The sequence below is a fragment of the Ovis canadensis genome, chromosome 22 (assembly GCF_042477335.2).
Source record: "Ovis canadensis isolate MfBH-ARS-UI-01 breed Bighorn chromosome 22, ARS-UI_OviCan_v2, whole genome shotgun sequence".
In the NCBI taxonomy this organism is placed as follows: domain Eukaryota; kingdom Metazoa; phylum Chordata; class Mammalia; order Artiodactyla; family Bovidae; genus Ovis; species Ovis canadensis.
In genome coordinates this window covers 57,918,188-57,943,808 of record NC_091266.1, presented here as the reverse complement: position 1 = coordinate 57,943,808, position 25,621 = coordinate 57,918,188, and the positions used below count along the sequence as shown (strand labels likewise).

The 25,621-nt window shown below is 41.0% G+C and overlaps 2 protein-coding genes across 2 annotated transcripts; both read right to left on the bottom strand.

Annotated features, from left to right (window-relative positions):
• Window positions 1–1,020: 1,020 nt before the first annotated feature.
• Window positions 1,021–21,070, bottom strand: LOC138427453 (ATPase PAAT-like). The gene is made up of 6 exons (XM_069566777.1): window positions 20,731–21,070; window positions 19,612–19,815; window positions 18,737–18,809; window positions 16,238–16,444; window positions 7,248–7,702; window positions 1,021–2,741 (listed from the first exon to the last, which is right to left on the bottom strand). The coding sequence occupies exons 1-6, from the start codon at window positions 20,892–20,894 to the stop codon at window positions 2,507–2,509; spliced, it is 1,338 nt and encodes a 445-aa protein (XP_069422878.1). The 5' UTR covers window positions 20,895–21,070; the 3' UTR covers window positions 1,021–2,506.
• A 3,646-nt stretch (window positions 21,071–24,716) lies between these two features.
• Window positions 24,717–25,222, bottom strand: LOC138427564 (ubiquitin-ribosomal protein eS31 fusion protein-like). Its single transcript, XM_069567182.1, has one exon. It carries the CDS (start codon window positions 25,197–25,199, stop codon window positions 24,732–24,734), a length of 468 nt encoding a protein of 155 aa, XP_069423283.1. The 5' UTR covers window positions 25,200–25,222; the 3' UTR covers window positions 24,717–24,731.
• Window positions 25,223–25,621: the final 399 nt, after the last annotated feature.

The window sequence follows — 25,621 nt, the reverse complement described above, 5'->3', positions numbered from 1 at the left end:
GCCATGATTTTAGTTTTCTGAATGTTGAGCTTTAAGCCAACTTTTTCACTACGTCCCCCTAAGAAGAGCCTTCAGTGTTGTCACTTTAGGTTTCACTTGTCCAGCCACTTGCTGAGGAATGGAGAGAGCAAGGGCAGCTTCATGAAGGCTGCACCGGAGCTGAGCTTTGGACAGTAGTGTGATGACTGTGATGAGGGCAGGGAGAGGTGGGGGGGTCAGTGTGCAGGAGGACTGGGGCCAACAGCCCAAGGGGGCTTGGGAAGAAGGGACAGGCTGGAACAGCGGGTCACATGGTGGTGGTGGCCAGTGCGCCTGGAGAGCTACGCTGGGGCTGAGTGAGGAAGCGCCTCCAGTGAGCTGCTCGACTCTTCATGACGAGTCACCTGGCAGCAGCATGCGGGCACACTCTCACTGTCCTGCCCCTAAACGGCTGAAAATTCAGTGATGACATAGGCATGGAAACCTTCATATGTCACCATAGGAAAGATGGAGATGAAACAATCCTCAAAGGGGAGGCAGTGTGGAAATTAAAATACATAACCTGTCTCCTGATCTCATTTTTGATCACCCACTCATCCCGTGCAGCCACGTCTAACTGCCGTGGCTACCCTGACACGGGTGCATCCGCCAACCCTCACTGCCCAGACTGGACTTGGCAGCTGTGCCACCTACAAGTGGAGAAAAGTTAAGAGAAAAAATTAGACTTTAATAGAGATTTTGTACATACTGTGAGTCTGCTCCTCCCGTTTGAGCAAATTCAGGCAGTATTTCCTTAGGCAATAATGATTTTTAACAAAGCAATTACATACACACATCTATAGAAATTTATAAATATAAGAAAATCAATACCTATGATCCCTGGTTTGGGAAGATCCCCCTGGAGTAGGAAATGGCACCCCACTCCAGTATTCTTGCCTGGAAAATTCCATGAGCTGAGGAGCCTGGTGGGCTACAGTCCATGGGGCCACAAAGAGTCAGACACAACTGAGCGACTGAGCACACACATGAATCTCTAATACATTTAAAGTGTAATTTAGGTCTTTATTAACATGAAAAAAATTTAAAAATGGAAGATTAGGAATTAAAGCTCATGTGAATTATTTATAATCATAAATATTATACTTAATTATTTTATAAAACAGCATATATGTTCTAGTTACATTAAGCAATTTGTGAATCAAAAAATAGACCACAATTATCAGAAGCTGTGTAAGCTATTAATGAGAGGGTTCAACTTTAAGTGAGACACATTTCTCTTTTGTGCTAAAAGAAATGCCATCTAATGGCTACATATGATGTTAATAAATTAGGAAAAGACTGATAAAAGTTATATATTGTAAAATCCTACTCCGGGAGATGGTGAAGGACAGGGAAGCCTGGCATGCTACAGTTCATGGGGTCGCAGAAAGTCAGACACAACTTAGCAACTGAACGACAACCTCATGTCCCTAACTTCAGAGTGATTTATAAATGAATAAACTTTATATTAGTTCTCACTTGAAAGAACTAAATTCATCAAAATACTAAATGAGTGTAAACCATCCTTTTTCACCGAAAATATTAGGTGAAAACATTTAATTTCCAGAGTGAATTCATTTATTTTTTAGAGGCAAATATATCACCTAACAACACATAAATGATAGGTATAGTTTTGGAAAATTAAGTCTGCCAGAGAGAACTATAATCTCCTTGATTTATGTGCCTTAATGCTTCAATGCAGAATCTCAGCATTTCATACATTAAACAGAAAAGGGCTCTGGAAAGAATAACTTGTATCAGTTCAGAAAAGGAGAGAGTTTCTTCTGCTTTCTGGGTTGACTGAGATAAAACAAGATGACTTCTTTCATTTTACACCAAACACTGAATCTGAAAGTAATAAGCCTAACAGAGAATAGGTCAGTTCTAATTATTATTTTTCTATGCACAGCTACAATGTGACAGAACACAAAATTAACAGCCCCAATGTAAACCAGTTTTACACATAACAAACATCACATATAATTTTTTATCTGAAATAAACAATAAAAAAGGTAACATGGTGATTTGAAATTAAAGGTTGCAAGTCTTAAGTACCCAGTTTTATAAGAATAATTAATAAGAAAAAGAAAAAATATCACTTACATATTCTAAGCACTTTATATACCCCAAACATAAGGTCTTTGTAAAAATTACAAGAGTACTCCAAACACATATATAGTACAAACTAATGAAATGCTTTAGAAACCCTTAAAACAATCTGAACATCTGAGCAACCCAGAAGTGTATGTGAATTTCTTACAAAAGTGAAAAATATGGGAAACAAGAATAATTTATGACCCTACCACATTAAATCTTAGTGTACAGTACCAGATTTACAGTAAAAGTACAGTAAAATGAACATGAGGTCACTTTATGCAAGTAAACAGCAATCCTCAAATGACATTAAATAGCTGCTTTACCTCTTGGCGGTTTGGTTTTATAATAAATATGTAATAAATATCTGTAGTACTCTGTACATGTTGAGTGCTTATCTTTCTCCATTTGAAAGTCCTTCTCCAGAGTCATAATGTCTTAGAGGCATCCCCGAGGGTGGGGAGTTGGGATGCTGCAGCAAGTCCATTAACAAAGCAATCTTATTATCTATGTGCTCCTGGAGTTTATATATTTGCTGATCAATGTAGTCTGTAAGTTTCTTTTCCATCAGTTCCAAATTTTTAGAAAGAATCTTTTCCAAGTAGGAACAAATGGATTGCTCTTCGAGTCTAGAAGTAAATTTAAATAATAATGTAACGACTTTCCTTATAACAAAAACAACCAAACTGTACTACAATAAAGTAGCCACAACTTTGAAATTTATCTCCAGAACTCTATTCTGTCTCCTTGCAACATATTTCCAACACATACCCAGCAGGCAACCACAATGCTGAATGCCCAAAGCCACCTTATTTCTCTAATTCATTAAACATGTAAGCACAAAGTGAAGTGAGAGTATAAAAATGAAGATGATGGAACTTCTACCCTCAAAGAATAGATCATTAGATAGAAAGGGTCTTTTTCTATTTTGAGCTCCAAATCTAAAGTCATCTTGTGAATTTTTTAAGGTCTTCTTCTAAGTATTTCCCTAAGCAATGGTACAATTGAAATAGTTGTGTTTTTTTTTTAAATCCACAAAACCTTACTAAATTACTAGAAGCTTCTATGAACAAATGTGTACAGGCTTTTATGTGGACAGATGTTTTCTTTTCTCTGGGATGAATGCCCAGGAGCATGACTGCTGAGACACACGGTACCTACATATGCTTAGTTATTAGAAACTGCCAGAGTATTTTTTAGAGTGGCTGTAGCATTTTACATCTCCATGAGTAATGTATGAGAGATCCTGTTTCTCCACACCCTCATCAGAACTTGGTATTGTCGCCATTTTACACTTTTTATTTCATCCATTTGAGTAACTGTGGAGTGGTATCATATGGTTTTAATGTGCCTTTCCTTAATAGCCACGAGGTCAATAGCACATCTTTCATGTGCTTATTTGCTTTTGTATATCCCCTCTGGTAGAATGTCTCTCTATGTCTTCTGCCCATGTGCTAGCTGGATTTTTAAATGTTGAGTTTTAAGAGCCCTTTCTATATTTTAGATGTAAGTCACTTATTGGACTTGTGATTTACAAATTTTTTTCCCAGTTTGGAATTTGTATGTTATTCCACTTCACAGAGTCTTTTTTATTGTTATTCTTTTTTAAAAGAGTTTGCTTTCTTTGGTTTTGGCTGTGCTAGGTCTTTGTTGCTGCGCGGGCTTTTCTCTCTAGTTGTGCCGAGCGGGAGCTACTCTCTAGCTGCGGTGCGCAGGATTCTCAGCGCAGGGGCTTCTAGGGCACACGGGCTTCAGCAGTTGTGGCTCCCCAGCTCTAGAGCACAGACTCAATAGTTGAGGTGCACAGGTTCAGTTGCCCTGTGGCACGTGGGATCTTATCAGATTAGCAATCAAACCCCTGTCTCCTGTATTGGCAGGTTGATTTTTTTACCACTGAGCCACTGGGAAGCCCCCAGAGTCTTTCACAGAGCAACATTTTGCATTTTCATGTGGTCCAATATATTTTCAATTATCCTGCTTTTCGTGTCATATCTAAGAAGTCCTGTCTAGGTTCCCAAAGACTGTCTCCTGTGGATTATCAGAAAACTTCCATAGCTTCATGTTTGACACTTACGGCTCTGATCCATTCTGAGTGAAGTTTTGTATAAGGTATGAGGTTTGGGTCATAGTTCACTTTTTGCTCTTTGAATATCCATCTGCTTCAGCACCATGAGTTAGAAAGACTCTTCTTCCTTCACTGAACTGCTGTTGCACCTTGGGCAACACTCAGTTGAGCACACCTGTGCGGGTCTATCTCTGAACCCTCTATTGGGCTCCACTGACCCCGTGTCTGCCCCTCCACCATCACTGACCTGTCTTGATACTCTCGCTGTAGAAGACTCAACACTGGAAGAGGGACTCCTCCCACTTCATCCTTTTTTCTCAAGGTTGTCTTAGCTATTTTTCCTCTTTTGCTTTTCATAGAATTTTTAAAATAATCTATGTCTATGTCTACAAAATATTGTGGTGAAATTTTAGTATGTATTGCATTAAACCTTCATATCAATGGGGAGAACTGACAACTTTACTGTTAAAAACTGAATTTGTAACCGTCTCTGAGAAACAACGATCCAGGCCCAGCTGGTTGCACTGAGGACTCCTATCAATATGAAAAATCTTAAGAAGAGATAATGCCATTTGTACACAATCTCTTTTAAGATGTAGAACTCATTTTATGAGGCCAGAATTATCCTCACAGGAAAAACCAGAGACAGGATAAGAAAAATACAGACCAGTATCTCTAATAAATTAGATGCAAGAATACTCAACAAAATATTAGCAAATCAGATCCAACATTGTATAAAAATTACAGCCCACAACTAAGTGGGATTTACTCTAGGTATGCAAGGTGGGTTTAAGTTTTGAAATTAATGTAATTGACCATAAGAACAGATTACAGAAGAAAATTCACGATCATATAAATGGCCATAGGAAAAATATTTGACAGAAACCTATTCCTGATGAAAGAAATTCTCTGATAATTAGGAAAGTAAGGAAGTCTAAAGTATTACAGTAATTTAATACTTTTAAAGTATCAGGTTGGTACACAAGTAATTGCAGTTTTGCATTGTTGAAACCTGCTGTTTGACAATGGAATACATTCTTAGACAAATGTAGTTATGTTACACATCATTTTAATGTGCATTCTCGCTTTATGATTTTTTTGCTAATGACTTATTACTTGTTGTGTATTTTACATTAGGTTAGGGAAATGATCTTAGACAAAAAGCAAATTCAAGCCATTTTCTTTACCATCTGAGCCACCAGGAAAATCCTTTGAGTGATTTTCTTATTCTACTTCAAAATGGAAAATAAAGCAGTGCAGACAACTCCCAACATCAAAACACAGTTGGTCTAGGAACTCCTAAGGAATATATGGTGCAGTGGGGATTCAAGAAGTTTTGCAAAGGAAACAAGAGCCTTGAAGGTAAGAGCACAGTGGCCAGCCACGAAGTTGACAATGACCGACTGAGAGCAATCATTGAAGCTAATCCTCATACAACTACCCAAGAAAGTTGTCTAAGAACTCAATGTTGACCATTCTATGGTCATTTGACGTTTGAAGCAAATTGGAAAGGTGAGAAAGCTGGATAAGTGCTTGCCTTGTGAGCTGACCAAAAACAAAAAAAAATATAATTTTGAAGTATCATCTTCTCTTATTGTATGCAATAACAAACCATTTCTCGATTGGATTGTGACATGTGATGAAAAGTGGATTTTATAAGACAGCCGACCAGCTCAGTGGCTGGATTGAGAAGCAGCTCCAAATCACTTCCCATCTTGGTAGTCTGCTGCCCATCTGATCCACTACAGCTCTCCGAATCCAAGCAGAACCATTACATCTGAGAAGTATGCTCAGCAAATCAAGGAGATGCAAAGAAAACTGCAACACCTGCAGCCAGAATGGGTCAACAGAAAGGGCCCAGCTCTTCTCCTCGACAACACCTGGGCGCACTTCTTTTCCTCGACAACACCTGGGCGCACATCACACAACCAACGCTTCAAAGCTGAACGAACTGGGCTACAAAGTTTTGCCTCATCAGCCATATTCATTTGACCTCTTGCCAACCGACTACCACTTCAAGCATCTCAACAGCTTTTTGCACGGAAAATGCTTCCACAACCAGCAAGAGGCAGAAAACGCTTTCCAAGAGTTTGTTGGATCCAGAGGCACAGATTTTTACACTACAGGAATAAACAAACTTATTTCTCGTTGGTAAAAATGTGTTCATTGTAATGGTTCCTACACTGACTAATAAAGATGTGTTTGAGCTTAGTTATAATGATTTAAAATTCACGGTCCAATAACCACAATTAGGTTGCACCAACCTAATACTAGAGTAATTTAAAGTAGTAAAGACTAATGTTATCTTTCCTTGTTCTTCTCAGTAAGAACCACTTTTCTGTTTCAATAACTTATTAAACTCCTCAAACTGAATGCTATTTTGGAACATTATAAAAAAAATTCAACCAACAGAACTACTTCATTTTATATGTAATAAAAGTATAAATCCAAAGACTGAAATAGTTAAGTCAAATAGTTAAGCCAGGACTATGATTAGAGTCCTGAATTCCAGTGCAATATTTGGACACATTCCATTTATACAAAGGATGGGGAACATACTAAATAGCTACTAAATAGCAGGACTGGAAAAAATTGGAATTATGAAACCAGAGGATAAGAGGCTGTATACCATAAATAATTAAGAGCTTAAAACTGTCTGGATGACTCCAAAATTAGCCTGGTCACACATGATCTACGGAAAATCCACTGCAATGGCTCACTTCATACAATCAGGCAAACAGTGTACACATCATGGCTACCACAGCTCCTCTCCTTTCATACAGGTAACTCTCTACTCCGACCCTTGTTTCCTCCTTATACTCCTCCCACCAAACGCCTGAGAAGTGCTCAGCACCTCCAATTTACACACTTCTTTCAAAGCAACGCATTCTACTCTGCAGGATATTTCTTTCCTCTATTTCTATCTGTGTCAATGGTGAAAAGTCAAAGCTTCTACAGTTCTCTCCGGAAACAATTTCAGGCAGAAGCTACTGAAACAAACCTCTTTCCTCCACCTGCCTCCACACCCTCCCCCACACCCCACCTCGACCACATGGGTCTAAACACTTACATGACACCCCCAGCGCCTCCACCAGGCTTGGTGATGCTGTCCTGCCACTTGGTGCCGGGTCCCACCCGGAGATGGCTCACCTGGCCACACAAATTCTGCAGAAGAGGCAGCAACTCGGAGTTAGGTATGTGTGAGCTGTCACTTGCTTTCTTTGATAAGAAAGAAGATACTGCATTCTTGAGATCATTCTCAAGAAGAGAATGGCTTTGCGGCACAATTTTACACTCTTGGAGGCTGCTCATACTTCCTCCACCAGCTGGCTGCAGACTTTCCTCAGTGTTAGCCTCCGAGTCTTCAGTCACGTTTCCAGATGTCAGTCCAGTCCTGAAAGGAAAAGGTGTGGAGGATGACTTGTCGAAGGCTCCCGCAGTAGACGAGGACTGCAGCCCCATCATGTGCTTGTGTCCCGTGTTTCCCAGTATCGACTGCAGCTGCTCTCCGATGGCAACACCATTCTAAGGAAGGCAGATAAGGAAACAGCAGGAGCATTAATGATAATGACAGCTAACTCTGGAGTAACCTAGAGTCAGGCAAAGTGCCATCTTCCATCTGAGCCTCAGAACGTTCACATGGAGTAGGCTACAGCCACTGTCCCAATACTGAGGAGAAAAGACTAAAGCTAACCCGGCCAAAGCAACACAGCCGTCCGTCGCAGAACTAGGACTGGAACCCCGGACACCCAGCTCCAGAGTCAGGACTTCTAGTCATTTCAGTGTAGTTTTGCTAAGTAAAATCTTCAAATAAATACAAGCTTACTTAGTAAAAATGCACAGGCATATTTTAATGTTTCTACTACAAAGCCCTCCTTAATCTATGGTATTTTCTAACGAGTCACAATAATTGATAATTTTCCTAGAATTAAAAATCACCTGCCACTGTCACAAATGTAGGCCACCCTAAAGAAATACAATTTGTTTTCACTGGAAGATAGATTAGATACTTGCTTAAAGTTTGATGTTCTACTTATATACTTAAAGTCTGCATATTTTTGTGACATTTTCAATGATTAAAATGAGCTAGCTACCTTTTAGCCATATGTGCTGTAATAATTTATAGGGTAATGATTATGTTTTGTGGCCTCAACTCAACCAGCTAGGCTATATTTGTTCCTGAGAAGACTGGCTCACATCTGATAGGAGGTTACTGTCTCCTATAGAGAGGCATACTTTTGCTATGTTCTTCAATTTTTCCACAAGAGAAAAGCAAAACTACCTCTAGCCTAGCTAACTGTTACATTTTATGGTGCCATCCTAAATTCTAAACCCAGATCTCTACTAGAGATACTTATCAGGGAATATCATCCCACAGTGATATTATTGTTCAATATCCTGTATGAGAGACTAAGAAAAGTATTATTCAAGATTAGGTGAAGACCCTCAGTCCATATATTTTCTGGATATTTGAAAAATGATTCTTGGATTAAGTGAGCCTCAAACTTACTTATTCAACAAATAATTTTCCAAAAATCGACTCTGTGTTAGGTACTGTTTCAGGCCCTGGAAATAAGCCAGTGAACAAAAAATGAAAATGACTGATGTGTGGACAGTACAATCTAGGCAGCAGGGAGAGACAGGCAACAAAGAAAGAAAGAAATCCTGTGGATGGAGACGGTGATACTTTAGGGAAAATACAACAGGGCATATGAATAATGAGAGCCAGGGAAGTTGGTGTGTGGGAGCAATAGGGCCCTAAGGAACTTCTACTGAACTGCCCACTGGAGAAACTCCCTTTACAACAAAATATTACCTTCTTCTATTGAATGCAAGTTTTAAGTAAACATTAAATTATTCCTAAACAATGATGATTACACACAATTATACTTATAAAATTTAAAAATCAGACCACTCTCCTTTGGTGAAAAGAAGCTTTACTCAATCATAAAGGCAAAACTCGATTATTTTTGGTGGTAGCATAATTTTGATACTACAAGAAAACTTTATGATAGAAAATTGAAAATTCTACAAAATTGCAGTTACATAAATACCGGACTCAATGGGCTTCCCTGGTGGCTCAGAGGTTAAAGTGTCTTCCTGGAATACGAGAGACCCGGGTTTGATCCCTGGGTCGGGAAGATCCCCTGGAGAAGGAAATGGCAACCCACTCCAGTACTCTTGCTTGGAGAATCCCATGGAGGGAGACGCCTGGTAGGCTACAGTCCATGGGGTCGCAAAGAGTCGGACATGACTGAGCGACTTTACTTACTCACTTAATGTCAAAACTGTAAATGACAATTAATTTGCCAGAAATTTTAATTAGAAAAATCTAAATGCAATTAAGGCATCTGTTATATGAATTTTTCTTTTCTGATATAATAGTATTATAAGAAACTCACTGATCATAAAAATTAGTCATATCCTTCTAGAGAAAAGCTCTTAAGGTGATTACTCTTTACTTTGTATTAAATGTTGAGAAATTCACAGGTTAGTCTATATGACAGTGCAGGAAACGAACCAACTTTAGATGCTCGTGGCTATTCTTCTACTTCTTTTGTTTGCCTTTATTCAATTCTTAATTTTCTTGAGCTGTCATATGTTGCCTTGCAAGGGACATCAAACTTTTTTTAAAGTAGGCAGAAAAAAATATATAAAATGATTCATATGAACTGATTGTTTAGGGCACATGTCATATCCTATTACCATGTGGGAAAAAAACATACAGCAGGCTAAAAATCATGAAAGCATTTATGTAGAATTGTGTCCATATACTTGTACATGCATATTTAATTTCATATATGTATACATATACTCCAAGATTTCTGAAAAATTTTTTATGAACATCTCATAGGATTTCTGAAGATCTTTAATTTTTTTAATTATAAAGAATATGCATGTATAAGTATCACTTTAAAAAAGCAAGAAAAAAGATCTTATCTTTTTAAAGATGTAAAAGGCAAACAATAAAAATCTTGAATAACTGAATATGTTTTGAGAAAATATATTTTTTCACAGCTTTCACTCAGATAACTTTAAATGACAATCATATACCAGGTGGAGAAGGCGATGGCACCCCACTCCAGTACTCTTGCCTGGAAAATCCTATGGCTGGAGGAACTTGGTGGGCTGCAGTCCATGGGGTTGCTAAGAGTTGGACACAACTGAGTGACATCACTTTCACTTTTCACTTTCATGCACTGGAGAAGGAAATGGCAACCCACTCCAGTGTTCTTGCCTGGAGAATCCCAGGGACAGGGGAGCCTGGTGGGCTGCCATCTATGGGGTTGCACAGAGTCGGACATGACTGAAGCAACTTAGCAGCAGCAGCAGCATATACCAGGAATTTAGAGACAGAATTCCCACTCAATTATTCTAAACTGCTGAAGTAAAAACAATCAGCACATTTGAACTTCAAAACAAGAAAATAAGAAATCACTTTAATAAAATTTTTCACAAGGGATAGGCGAAACAGGGAGAGGCCGATAAGCTGCTCCCAGGTCCTTCCTTTCGCCTTCTGGACAGGCCCTGCCCCAATTAACACATGAAGGTTCTAAAGAGTATGTGTTATTACCCCCCTTCCACAGGAGGAGGGGTTCTGATTATGAAACATTCCCACTTTATACTCAACAGATAGTTACAGAGCTCATGTGACACTTTACATCTTATCACCTAACTTGTGGCTCAGATAGTAAATAATCTGCCTGCAGTGTGGGAGACCTGGGTTCTATCCCTTAGGTGGGGAAGATCCCCTGGAGGAGGAAATGGAAACTCACTTCAGCATTCTTGCTTGGAGAATTCCATGGACAGAGGAGCCTGGCAGGCTATAGTCCTCAAGATCGCAAAGAGGTGGACACAACTGAGTAACTAAACACTTTCATCTTATCACTATTCAAATTGACTCCCTGAAGATCTCTAAGGAGTACTTGTTGATAATCTGAAGGGCATATATATTATGTACTTACCTGGAGCCATAAACAAGACAGCCAGGTCCTATTTGCATGAAGTTTATATATTAGTGAGATAAACAGAACAATACATGAATAAAAACAAAAATAGTCAAGAAAGCTCTAATGAAAATATGATAGAGATTTGGAGGAAGAGGCTAATTATTTTAAACAGGGTGGTTAGGGACGGTCTCACTCAAGATGGAACATTTAAGATGAGGCTGAAAGAACAAGAAAAGGGCAGACTTGCTAAGATCAAGAAGAGGGGATTCTGGCCAAAGAGAACAGTTAAGAGTGCAGAGGTCCTGAGGTGGGAGCACAGGTGGATATCTGGCGAACAAACACCTCAGAATGTCTAGAGACGGGCATCTGAGATGTGACAGGAGATGGTGTTGAGGAGGGAACGACGGCCCAGATCTGAGATGACAGGGTGAGGAATCTGGATTAACTCTGGGGTGAGGGGAAGCAGTTTGGGGACATAACACAGGGGAAGTCGAGTCTGATGGACCCTCTGAGATCATTCTGGTTGCTCTGTGGAAAGGGAGCACTGGAGCAGGAGCACCTGTTAGGACCTCCTGAGCTATGCAAGTGAGATCACTGTACCAGAGAACGAAGAGGATGGACTCTGTTCTTTTTGAAGCTCTCCATTCTGAGGTTTCCAAGATCATCACCAGCTCTCCTAAGTCTGCCCATCCATCCAATGAAAGAAAGTTGCTCAGTTGTGTCCAACTCTTTGCGACCCCATGGACTGTAGCCTACCAGGCTCTTCTATCCATGGGATTTTCCAGACAAGAATACTGGAGTGGGTTGCCATTTCCTTCTCCAGGGGATCTCCCCGACCCAGGGATTGAACCCAAGTCTCCCGTATTGTAGGCAGACGTTTTGCCATTTGAGCCACCAGGGAAGTCCCTCCAATGATATTCCTATTAAATTAATATTGGCAAATCTCACAGAAGTTATATGATTTTTTAATTTGCATTTCTTGTTTTAAAGTTTCACATCTAAAATTCAATACTTCCAAATTAAACTCCTTTTTCCCCAAGTCACTCCCTCCGTTGTGTTCCATGTGTATTATGGTATCAGCATCTTCAAAACTTTAGTTTCTCACTGGATTGTTTTTCTCCCACAAAACTCATGCTAAGTTATGGTCAAGTCTTCCCAGTACCACTGTTGTAGCATCTCACAGCCCAGCACCAGGTTCCTCCTTCAAGTTTAGGCCCTCTTTAACCTTCATCTGGATGAGAAATAACAGATGTTTTCTGTCTTGCAGCCTCACTTACTGTTGACCCATCTTTATACAGAATCAGTTCAGTTCAGTCATTCAGTCATGTCCGACTCTTTGTGATCCCATGGACCAAGCACACCAGGCCTCCCTGGACATCACCAACTCCCGGAGTTTACCCAAACTCATGTCCATTGAGTTGGTGATGCCATCCAACCATCCCCTCCTCTACTGTCCCCTTTTCCTCCTGCCTTCAACCTTTCAAATGAGTCAGCTCTTCATTATCAGGTGGCCAACTACTGGAGTTTCAGCTTCAGCTCAGTCCTTTCAATGGACACTCAGGACTGATCTCCTTTAGGATGGACTGGTGGGTCTCCTTGCAGTCCAAGGGACTCTCAAGAGTCTTCTCCAACACCACAGTTCAAAAGCATCAATTCTTCAGCGCTCAACTTTTTTTATAGTCCAACTCTCACAACCATACAAGACTACTGGAAAAACCATAGCCTTGACTAGATGGACCTTTGTTGGCAAAGCAATCACTGGTTCTTAATATGCTAAGTTGGTCATAACTTAGGAGTAAGCGTCTTTTAATTTCATGGCTGCAGTCACCATCTGCAGTGATTTTGGAGCCCCAAAAAATAAAGTCAGCCACTGTTTCCCCATCTATTTGCCCTGAAGTGATGGGACTGGATGCCATGATCTTAGTTTTCTGAATGTTGAGCTTTTAAGCCAACTTTTTCACTCTCCTCTTCCACTTTCATATAGGCTAAGAGTGGTATCATCTGCATATATGCATATATGAAATATCAATAAATATTTCTCCCAGCAATCTTGATTCCAGCTTGTGCTTCTTCCAGCCCAGCATTTCTCATGATGTACTCTGCATATAAGTTAAATAAGCTGTGTGACAATATACAGCCTTGATGTACTCCTTTTCCTATTTGGAACCAGTCTGTTGTTCCATGTCCAGTTCTAACTGTTGCTTTGTGACCTGCATACAGATTTCTCAAGAGGCAGATCAGGTGGTCTGGTATTTCCATCTCTTTCAGAATTTTCCACAGTTTATTGTGATCCACACAGTCAAAGGCTTTGGCATAGTCAATAAAGCAGAAATAGATATTTTTCTGGAACTCTCTTGCTTTTTCCATGATCCAGTGGATGTTGGCAATTTGATCTCTGGTTCCTCTGCCTTTTCTAAAACCAGCTTGAACAGCTGGAATTTTATGGTTCACATATTGCTGAAGCCTGGCTTGGAGAATTTTGAGCATTACTTTACTAGCGTGTGAGATGAGTGCAATTGTGCAGTAGTTTGAGCATTCGTTGGCACTGCCTTTCTTTGGGATTGGAATGAAAACTGACCTTTTCCAGTCCTGTGGCCACTGCTGAGTTTTCCAAATTTGTTGGCACATTGAGTGCAGCACTTTCACAGCATCCTCTTTTAGGATTTGAAATAGGTCAGCTGGAATTCCATCACCTCCACTAGCTGTGTTCGTAGTGATGCTTTCTAAGGCCCACCTGATTCACATTTCAGGATGTCTGGCTCTAGATGAGTGATGACGCCATCCTGATTATCTGGGTCATGAAGATCTTTTTTGTACAGTTCTTCGGTATATTCTAGCTACCTCTTCTTAATACCTTCTGCTTCTGTTAGGTCCATACCATTTCTGTCCTTTATCGAGCCCATCTTTGCATGAAATGTTCCCTTGGTATCTCTAATTTTCTTGAAGAAATCTCTAGTCTTTCCCATTCTATTGTTTGTGTCTATTTCTTCGCACTGATCACTGAGGAAGGCTTTCTTACCTCTCCTTGTTATTCTTTGGAACTCTGCATTCAGATGGGTATATCTTTCCTTTTCTCCTTTGCTTTTTGCTTCTCTTCTTTTCACAGCTATTTGTAAGGCCTCCTCAGACAGCCATTTTGCTTTTTTGCATTTTTTTTCTTGGGGATGGTCTTGATCCCTGTCTCCTGTACAATGTCACAAACCTCCGTCCATAGTTCATCAGGCACTCTATCAGATCTAGACCCTTAAATCTATTTCCCACATCCACTGTATAATCGTAAGGGATTTGATTTAATTCATACCTGAATGGTGTAGTGGTTTTCCCTACTTTCTTCAATTTAAGTCTGAATTTGGCAATAAGGAGTTCATGATCTGAGCCACAGTCAGCTCCCGGTCTTGTTTTTGCTGACTGTATAGAACTTCTCCATCTTTGGCTGCAAAGAATATAATCAATCTGATTTCAGTGTTGACCATCTGGTGATGTCCATGTGTATAGTCTTCTCTTGTGTTGTTGGAAGAGGGTGTTTGCTATGACCAGTGCCTTCTCTTGGAAAAGCTCAATTAGCCTTTGCCCTTTTTCACCCTGTACTCCAAGGCCAAATGTGCCTGTTACTCCAGGTGTTTCTTGACTTCCTACTTTTGCATTCCAGTCCCCTATAGTGAAAAGGACATCTTTTTTGGGTGATAGTTTCAAAAGGACTTGTAGGTCTTCATAGAACCATTTAGCTTCTTCAGCGTTATTGGTCAGGGCATATACTTGGATTACCATGATATTGAACGGTTTGGCTCGGAAATGAACAGAGATCATTCTGTCATTTCTGAGATTGCATCCAAGTAGTGCCTTTTGGACTCTTTTGTTGACCATGATAGCTACTCCATTTCTTCTAAGGGATTCTTGCCCACCGTAGTAGATATAATGGTCATCTGAGTTAAATTTACCCATTCGAGTCCATTTTAGTTTGCTGATTCCTAAAATGTCAACGTTCTCTCTTGCCATCTCCTGTTTGACCACTTCCAATTTGCCTTGATTCATGGACCTAACATTCCAGGTTCCTATGAAATATTGCTCTTTATAGCATCAGACCCTGCTTCTATCACCAGTCACATCCACAAGTGGGCGTAGTTTTTGCTTTGGCTCCATCTCTTCATTCTTTCTGGAGTTATTTCTCCACTGATATCCAGTAATATATTGGGCACCTACCAACCTGGGGAGTTCATCTTTCAGTGTCCTATCTTTTTGCCTTTCCATACCATTCACGGGGTTCTCAAGGTAAGAATACTGAAGTGGTTTGCCATTCTCTTCTCCAGTGGACCACATTTTGTCATACAAAGCTAAAAGACACCCACAAACTTTATAACAGCATTCAAAATCCTCTATGATCCAGCCCCAGTCCACCTGAGTCATTCCAGAGAAATGAACTTCTATTCCACTTCTAGCTACATCCTACTCCTTCCAGCACTGAAGATTTAATCTGAACTATTCTCTATCTCTTAAGTTGCATCTCTCCAAATTCACTTGCTTAATCCCACCCTTTCTCTTTAAAGGCCCAGATAAAATGCCACTTTCTTTAATAAGCCTCTCCTAGTCTTTCTCACACAGAAGGCAATGGCACCCCACTCCAGTGTTCTTGCCTGGAGAATCGCAGGGACAGGGGAGCCTGGTGGGCTGCCGTCTATGGGGTCGCACAGAGTCAGACACAACTGAAGCGACTTATCAGCTGCAGCAGCAGTCTTTCTCAACATTTCCCACTTACATGCCCTGAGTTCCCTATTAAGTCTGTGGAAATCCTTAAAGACAGGCTGTAGACTAATTCTACCTTAGAACTTTTTAAAGTAATCGGAACAGTGCATTATTTATGAAAAAGGGGCCAAGTAAATGGTTGCTGAATGAATGAGCTAGAGAATTCACAGAAAATTGTGAAGTCTGTAAAAACCATTTTTTTTTGGGAGGGGGGGCAAGATGCAATTTTTACATAAATCAGTAAAGATAACAGGGAAATCAATAATAATAAAAGCTAAAAGGAAAAAAATTATGTCACCACATGTTGTAATAAAGTGCTATCATTTAAAGAATTGTAATGGTTTTTGGAAAGAAATCCATTCCTACTCACCTGCTGCTGGAATCTCACCATATTCATCAACTGCTGAGCTCCAGGTGATAACTTTGACCCCATGGACTCCATGATGGTTTGGACCTTCTCCAGGTCTATCCTTGATCCTAGAGTGGGAGAGCCTGCTGAAGAAGGTGCCGAGACTGGCCTTATGTGTACCACAACTTTACTGATGAACACACAGTTCTTTTCACCAAAGGAGAGCAGCTATTATAATACAAAAGACCGGGAAAATTAATAATGGTAATAAAAACATCCATTATTTAAGGTCATTTCTTGTCAATATTGAAGTAACACTGAAGCATTCAAAAGTCTAAAATAACCTCAAGTATATTTTAAAGTTTCTCTAGTCACAGGAAAAAGCTATAAAGAACTACATCAACTTTAAAAAGTCTTTTTGTAACTAAAAAAATTAAGTGTAATTTTTGTTAAGTGTAATTAATGTTTTACTTAATAAAGAATTAAAGATAAACTATTCCAATCTGAGTCGTTAACATACTGAAACTTTCCATAATATTATGTGATGTTAAATAAGACTCACTAGAAGTCCATGCAAAATGTTGGCTGATAGTTAATACAGTTCCGTATTTTAGAATTTAGAATAAATTCTAAAGGAATTCTAACAGAATGTCCAGATCACTTAAGACAGCTCAATAGTTTGCACATAGAAAAGATGAATTCCCAGTGATTTTCTAATTTGTCAAGAGAGTAAATAAAGGTCAATCTTTGAGCCTAGTTCTTCTGACTTCTCTCCCAGGAGCTTTTCCAATGCTTTATGCTGCCTCATTTTGTTCATGCTTCTAAATCAAGATGTTTCCTGTGTGCTGTAGGACTGAAAAGTAGCAAGTAAAGTAAATTAAAGTCAATCATGTCCACTCTTTGAGGCCTGTTGGACTGTAGCCTACCAGGCTTCTCCGTTCATGGGATTTTCCAGGCAAGAATACTGGAGTGGATTGCTATTTCCTTCTCCAGGAGATCTTCCCGACGCAGGGATTGAACCCAGGTCTCCTGCATTGTAGGCAGATGCTTTACTGTCTAAGCCACCAGGGAAGTTCAAAGTGGAACGCAAACAGGATTTAGAATCAGACAGACCTGAGCTCAGTGAGGGCTGTGTCTGGGTGACCCTGGGCAGATGCCAAACTGGAGTCAGGGGTAAAATCAGTTCACATGGTTGTTATAAGGATTGTGTGTTAAAATGTCCAATATATATCACTGAGTGAGTGCTCAAAGATACGCATCAGTAACTATCATTTAACTTTCATATACTATTAAAGGTACCACTGGCCCAGGAGAGGCCTTCATACAAACCCAGAGATTTTCCTAAATGAAACTCTCTGCACTCCCTGGTAACAGCACAGTTACAAATCCCTTTCACCTTCAGAGACAACAAACCCATACATCACACAAAGACACAGGTGAATACAGGTCTATGATCTGTTGCACCAAAGATGTGACTGTCATCAGCAAGTGAGTAAATACCTCATGAAATGTATACACCCAGATTTCAACTTCCATATTATTCCTATTCTGCTTTTTAATCCCCAAACCTTTCTCAGGAGTGAATGTGGTGCCTATTTTCCACACTGAATCAACCTATTATCTGTCTTGCCCACTATAATATTAGCAATGTGATGGCTTCATTCCAATTTATTTCATAACTGCTAATTCCTAAATGTCAAGTACCACAGCTGTCATTAATAGGCATTCCAATATGTATGGATGAATGAATCACCTTAAACAACTTTAGAAGCTATTAGTATATACACCTAAATAACATCTTTGCTCTTCTGTAATAATCAGCACAGAATTTTAGAGATAAAAATAATCAATTCAATAATTTATTTTCTTCAGTTCCCTAATATTACCCATAAAGTAGGTCCAAACAAAAATGAAGAAACTGGTTCAAGATTATTCTGCTAGTCAGCAAAAGAGCCTACTTGATAGCCAGGGCTTATGGTTTCCAGCTCTATAGCCTTTCCCTACACCCAACGACATCAGTAAACTTCACTTTAACAATATTGTTCATGCTGAAGACACCAGTCCAATTCTCTTCAACTTTGTGTTACCCTTGTCTGAAAGTTCTCTAATTATATTTTATCTTTCTAAATATTTTGGGGCCAAAACTGCATGTGCTTTTTTTTGACACCTAAGTTTCATAAAAAGATAACAAATCTTTTAAACTTACATATTCAAGTAAATAAACTATAACTTAGTTAAAAAAAAATTTTTTAATCACAGTTTTTGGAGGCTTAAAAGTAAAATACCACTGTATTATCAACAGTACATGTCATGACATAGCAATGTAATAAATGTTCAAATTTTAAAAGAAAAATGCATAATTTTTTAGAAAAGAATTTTTTTTTACAGTTTACTATTTCTGAACTAGAACTATAGACCAAGTTGGACTAATTATTCTACCAAATCAACAGAAAGTAAGTGTATATACAGTAGAAAAACAACTATAGTTTTCAAATTAGTTAAAATTTAGGAATGACTTACCTTTATTTTACAAGCATGTGTGGGAGACTCCAATTTTAGATATTTTTTGTACAAAGTAATCTTTTCATGTTCACTAAAAATAAAAAAATAGTAAAAAGTTTCATACATTATCATTTATAATAGTTACATTTAAAAATAAAGGTTTCCAGGACAATATTTAAATCCTGAAATTCAGTTTTCCTGGTGAAACATAAACAGTGGGGATTTCCTGTGGAGTTGCCCTGGATATAAAAACACTATGCCACTTACTAGCTACATGCAAAAATTAAATTATACCAACTGTATAATCACGTAGCACAGAGCACACCATAAAGCTCAAGAATATATCCATTATATACAACATGCACGGTTCACATTTTAACTCATATTAAGGAACAATTAAGACAGAATCTTCGTAAGAAATTGGGGGGGAAAAATTAAAAAGTATAATAATGGGTTCAGTATGCTGACATGGCAGTCTTAAATTCATGTACTCTTTGTAAAGGGTTTCTTACAGGAAAATGTTCAAAGTTCTAGACTGATAAGACAAATTAATTTTTGGAAAACAGAGCCTTGTAAGTTAAATAAAACAAATGTGAAACACTTACCAGAGTTTCATTCTAATAAAGCTCTTCCACTAACTAGCTATGATATTTTATTTATTTCAACTTCTCTCTCTTCCATTAGCTCTCCATTTCCATATTTGTAAAAACAACTAGGCTGCTCTAGACTGTCTCTAAGATCCCTAAAGGCCTAAACTTCTGCGTCTGCTGGTATGTTCTTATCTTCTCTCTCCTAGTGTTTAGCACCAATGTCAGAATCAACAAATACTGCAAAAGCTCAAGAAAATAAAACACTACTTCAGAAGAACACTTCCACATGCATAAGGCACAAACCTGTTATCCAGAACATTACAAACATTCTTGCCCCTACTGGTTCCACAGTACTCCTCTCCTAAGTACACTTCCATATTTCTTGCTGAACTTAAAATGCCAATAGAAACGATTTCTTCACCTCCATGAGGGTCACATCTCAGGTAAAGGAAGCAGAGGTTTTCATCTTGGTTGTTCAGGTTCCTTTTCAAAATCACCTGATCCTGGCTGAAAAGAAAATGAAGAATATACCTATAGTTCTCTGGACATTCTCGTTAATCCACTTACTGGGCCACAGGGTTGACATATTATCCAATTCACTTAGGTCTGCGTTTGGAGTCCAAGTGCACTCTAAAGTGAAAGTGAAGTTGCTCAGTCGTGTCCGACTCTTTGCCACCCATGGGCTGTAGCCTACCAGGCTCCTCTGTCCATGGGATTTTCCAGGCAAGAGTACTGGAGTGGATTGCCATTTCCTTCTCCAGGGGATCTTCCCGACCCAGGTATCGAACCCGGGTTTCCCTCATTGTAGACAGGCGCTTTACCGTCTGAGCCACCAGGGAGGTGCCCACTCCAAAACACTGACCAAATAAATGCTCAATAAAGAAATCATGACGAAATGATGCTTTAGACGAGGGTCTCCACTGTTTTACCTTGACTTCTATCTACATTGTATGCGACTTCCTGTAACTGCCTGAATAGTTAATGACGTAAAGGACAAATGTGTGCCATTTTCAAAATCAAGTTTATGAAGATTTTCGACATTTGGATTTGTAAATGCCTATTTTGGTAGACAGGAGGTTTTTGTTTCAGGATAAGAGAGGCCGGTTCTGATCCCGACAAGGAGCCTCAGGAGCCAACGAGATGGACTCAAGGGGTGTGTGTGAAACGCTGTCTCCCGCTCACCGGCCCCCCGCCCCCAACATTCACACCCGAGTCCCCTCAGCTTTCCCGCGGACGCCCCTCTGTCCTCCCGCCACCCGGGCCCCGCCCTTTCGCCCTCGCCGCCCGCACAGCCCCGTCACCAGCTCGGTTCCGCTTCGGGCGCAGACCCTCTCCCCTCAGGGTCCCCGGCTCCCCTCGCGGCTCCCCCAGGAGCGCGACTCTGTCCCCGAGCACAACCCAGGCCCCGCCGGCCCAGCGCACCCCGAGGCGGGCGGCGCCAGCAGCTCCTCCCAGTCGGCGTCCCGGGAGCCGAGACCAGCCCGGGTGAGACGGAGACTCTGGGCCAAGGCTCCGCACGCGGCATCCCAGGAAGAGGCCAGGGTCAGGCGGCGGGTCAGCGACCCGTGTACGGTCTCGGTCTCCATTCGGCCACCCACGGACCAGGCCGGCTCCGGAACCTCTCTTTATAGCTCTTTAATTTTCCGTCAGACCAAGGAAGGTTAAGGACAACTTCCGGCTCGGCTGGCGGCAAACCTGACAGCCGCGGCTTCCCGGCGGCGTCGGGAAGAGACCAGCTACCGAAACACGCATGCGCGTGCCGGCCGGTTTAGGTGGCGGTGCTCCCAAGCTGCTGGGGAAAGAGCTGGCGGAAGGCGCATGCGCACTGGAGCCCCGTCTAAACCCTGGGATTTGCGCAGGCGCGGTGCAGAGCGCGCGGGAACGGCGCGGTTATTCGACGTTACCCCTAGAACTGAAGCAGGTGGTGTTGCTCCCGTTTTGCTGGCCTGACCGAGTTGGGTTGGTCCATTGAGAAGAGTCCATCGCGAGTTCGGTGTGGTGTCCGTTCCTCTCGAGATCTGAAGGACCTTTTCTCGACCCTGGGTGTCTCGAGTGGACGCTGATAGTTTTTGCCGATGGCAGTTGTGGTGCTGGGGGTTGGGGGTGGCGCGGGCGGGCCGTGGAGTCGACTTGTCACTCCTCACCCGGCTCCCACACGCACTTTACTCCGAGGGTATCAGGTGGGTGCCCGCAGTTCGGCTTTCGCCGAGAAGGTTTGGACAGTGTACCCCGCAGCTGTGGGGCCGGGGCGAATTTCTAGGGAAGGATTGGGGCCCTGGGACGTCACCGATCCGAGCCCCTCTCGTATCCCCCGGGCCCCACCGGGCCGGATGGAAAGTGGAGAAAGACAAGGGCCGGAAGGGGCTTGCCCCACTGGTCTGCACTCCAGGCCCCAGGAGGAGCGATTAGGAAGGCGGCCTTGGGTCTGTTGTGGAGCTGTAGAATCTGAGCTGGACCTGAAGGGCCTTTAAACTTTGGTCCGGAAAAGTGGTATTGGATGGAACTTTCCAGATGCCCGGGGGATAGCTAGACCTATGATGCCTTTCTGCCCCTTTCTGTCAGCCCCACCTTGTGAAAAAAATGGACCGTAGAGGTGACTCAGTGGTAAAGAATCCACCTGCCAAGCGAGAAACTCAGATTCATTCCTGGTCGGGAGACCCCCCTGGAGAAGGAAATGGCAACCCATTCCTATATTCTTGCATGGAGAATTCCATGGACAGCGGATCCTGACAGACTATAGTCCATGTGGTCACATAGACTCCGGTGAGACTTAGGGTCTAAATAGCAGCAGCAGCATGGTCTTAGAATAAACGTCACAAATCTAATGGTAAAAAATATATCTCAAGAGTGTTGAAGCAAAACATTGAAAGCAATGACATTGACACAAGAAGCATGTAATAGAGTTTGGAAGAAGATAATCCTGAAAAATCTAGTATCTCCTACGTCTTTAGTTGTTAGATACTTAAGTTATGGAGCCTTAGAGAATAATATTGTGGCATTTCACCAATTACAGGTGAGCTCTCTTTTTCCATCCCTGCCACAGTTCATTTGTGTGAAGAAATCTAACCTGAAAATGCTGGGAACAAATATCTTTATGGTTTTTATTTCTTTTACCGAGGAGGTTTTTTATTTTGTTTTTAGCATTTTGGTTGAAGTATATTTTTATTTCTTCACTTGCTTTAGTAAGTCTTATTTACATTATTCTGATGCATTTTTCAGTAAATATGCAATTATGAAAAAAATTTCTTTGACTCGTATCCTTTTCCTGTGATACACCTTTTATTTTTTTATTTTAAGTTTTTATATTATCCACTTTGAGACTTGAAACAGAAGTTAAAGGACATGTAACAGTCTGAGGAGAGGATACATCTGATGTTCCATCAGATATTCACAAGCTTTCTGTAAAGAGCCCGATAATTTTTTTTGAACTGTGGTGTAGGAGAAGACTCAAGAGTCCCTTGGACAGCAAGGAAATCCAACCAGTCCATCCTGAAGGAAATCAGTCCTGAATATTCATTGGAAGGACTGATACTGAAGCTGAAACTCCAGTACTTTGGCCACCTGATGTGAAGAACTGATTCATTGGAAAAGACCCTGATGCTGGGAAAGATTGAAGGCAGGAGGAGAAGGGGCCAACAGAGAATGAGATGGTTGGATGGCATCACCAACTCTATGGACAGGAGTCTGAGTATGTTCCAGGAGTTGGTGATGGACAGGGAGGCCTGGTGTGCTGCAGTCTATGGGGTCGCAAAATCCATGGGGACACAACTGAGTGACTGAACTGAACCAAACTGAATAAAATTTTAAAATTTTGTAGGCTGTTTTCTATTGACACTACTTGAGGCTGCTGTTTCACCTTGACAGCAAAAGTAGACAAGTTCTCAACAAATGAATGTCACTGTGTTTCAGAATCTTTACACTGACATTTTGAATTTCATGAAGATTTCGTGGGGTAAATGGGTATGTCTGAATTTATTTCTATGTCTCAATTTAGAGGCTCTGCTGGGGTAAATTGTTACTCGATAAAATTCATGTTTGAGTCATTGTCCATGACACATGGTAACACCTGATGGGTTCTAGACTCTTTCTGATACTAGGGGGATCCAGAGTTTGTTCCTAATAACATTCACACCTTGAAGAAAACACTTTCAATGTATAGTAACTCAGCAATCAAGTAACCACAGGAATAGAAGGAAACCAAGAGATGAAGTAGTCAGCTCTGTAAGGAAAGCCAACATAGCCTGTGTCCTTAATTATGACTTAGCTCATTCACAACAGTTTATCTCAGAATCATTGTGCTTCAACAGGAAGGAATAGGAAAAAAAAAAAAGGAAAAATAAAACATTTTTGAGTGAGAGGAAAGGAAACCCACAGTTAATTCAAAGTGTTGGATTCAGTGAGGGTAAGCATAGTAGGTTCCTTTACTTAAGACAAATGTTTGTTTAGAGTTAAAGCAGGAGCTGGAAAACCTTAAGGTAAATGAAATTCACATTTTCAGAGATGTACAAGCAAAGGTCATGGAGGCAGAGAAAAAGGAGCAACTAACATGGGAGGCGGGCCGGATGGGAATCAGTGAAGATTTTATAGAGATGGTGCTTTAGTGAAGCTTTGCAGGATTAGTATTTCAGCAGATAGAGAAGGAGAGACTAGCGAGCCATCTAGCCAAGGCTCAGGCATGAAGATACATTGGCTGTGGGGAAATACAGCGGGAAATGAGGCTGGAAAGATACATTGAGATGTGGACAGGCCTCATTTAGGGGCCTGACACGTGCAGTGCCTGGGGTGCAGAATTTAAGATGTTCACTCAGTCAGACAAGTGAAGGGTTGGCACATCGTTAAGTAGAGGGTTGATTTCAAAATCTCCCATGTTCTGGTAAGATGGAGTAGATGTACCTTTCCTTCAGTCAGTTCAGTCACTCAGTCATGTCCGACTCTGCCACCCCATGAACTGCTGCATGCCAGGCTTCCCAACTCCCAAGGCTTGCTCAAATTCATGTCCATCGAGTTGGTGATGCTGTCCAACCATCTCATCCTCTTTTGTTCCCTTCTTCTCCCTCCTTCAATCTTTCCCAGCATTGGGGTGTTTTCCAGTGAGTCAGTTTTTTTGCATCAGGTGGCCAAAGTATTGGAGTTTCAGTTTCAACATCCATCCTTCCAATGAATATTCAGGACTGATTTCCTTTAGGATAGACTGGTTGGATCCCCTTTCTGTCCAAGTGACTCTCAAGAGTCTTCTCCAACACCACAGTTCAAAAGCATCAATTCTTTGGCCCTCAGCTTTCTTTATAGTCCAACTCTCACATCCACACATGACCACTGGAAAAACCATAGCCTTGACTAGATGGACCTTTGTTGGCAAAGTAATGTCTCTGCTTTTTATTTTTTTTAAATGTTAGCTCATATGTTTATTAACCAATATACAATTACTTGTCTTCTGGTTTGTTGAAACAATAGGTCAGACAACATTTGCCACAATAATGTCTGTTGAAGTGATTGACCATAAAAACTCCAGCACCACATTCATCTGAGAGACACTCCCGGTGAAGGCGACTGATTCTGCCATTCTCTTCCACCTCATAGTATTTCAGAACAGCCAATTTAACCTTCTTTCTCTTATGCTTGTTCTCCTTGGGAGTGGTGTAAGACTTCTTCCTTTTCTTAGCTCCACCACGAAGTCTCAACACTAGATGAAGAGTGGACTCCTTTTGAATGTTGTAGTCAGACAAAGTACGTCCATCTTCCAGTTGCTTGCCAACAAAGATCAGTCTTTGCTGGTCAGGAGGAATTCCTTCCTTATCCTGGATCTTGGCCTTTACATTTTCAATTGTATCAGAGGGCTCGACCTCAAGAGTGATGGTCTTCCCCGTCAGGGTCTTCACGAAAATCTGCATCTTGGCGGCGGTTGCGCTGCAGATGGCGGATCCGAAAGCTCTCTTCTTTTTAATATGTTGTCTAGTTACCTTATGTTCTGTGTTAACTGTGCAGCTAAACCCTGAACATGTAAAGCAAGACTCTGAAAGATGGAGAGAAGAAAACAGACTAGCTAGTAACCTTTGAGATTCAAGGAAACCTAGTGGTGAGTCCCCTGGATTTTGTTTTTTCCTCACATTTCCAGACTTGGATCTGAAGAAGCTGGCAACCTGCAAACACTATTGGGGGCAGACAAAAAAGCCCAACAAAAGCCTATGTTTCTATCCAAAGGAGTAGGAAACAGGCAGCCTAAAAAGACAGTATTCCAGCCAAATACCAGAGAAAAAACTATGGCCCTATTCTTCCCCATCTCCCCACTACTCCCCTCTCCCAGCAGAGACTG

What these genes read in the sequence shown, in the direction of transcription:
- LOC138427453 (XM_069566777.1), bottom strand. Translation starts at nt 20,894, where the DNA reads ATGGAGACCGAGACCGTACACGGGTCGCTGACCCGCCGCCTGACCCTG. An exon ending in TGTAATGTTCTGGATAACAG is followed by an intron (nt 18,810 to 19,611) that starts GTTTGTGCCTTA and finishes TTTTATTTTTAG; the next exon opens with TGAACATGAAAAGATTACTT. An exon ending in GGAGGCGCTGGGGGTGTCAT is followed by an intron (nt 2,742 to 7,247) that starts GTAAGTGTTTAG and finishes ATTTACTTCTAG; the next exon opens with ACTCGAAGAGCAATCCATTT.
- LOC138427564 (XM_069567182.1), bottom strand. Translation starts at nt 25,199, where the DNA reads ATGCAGATTTTCGTGAAGACCCTGACGGGGAAGACCATCACTCTTGAG.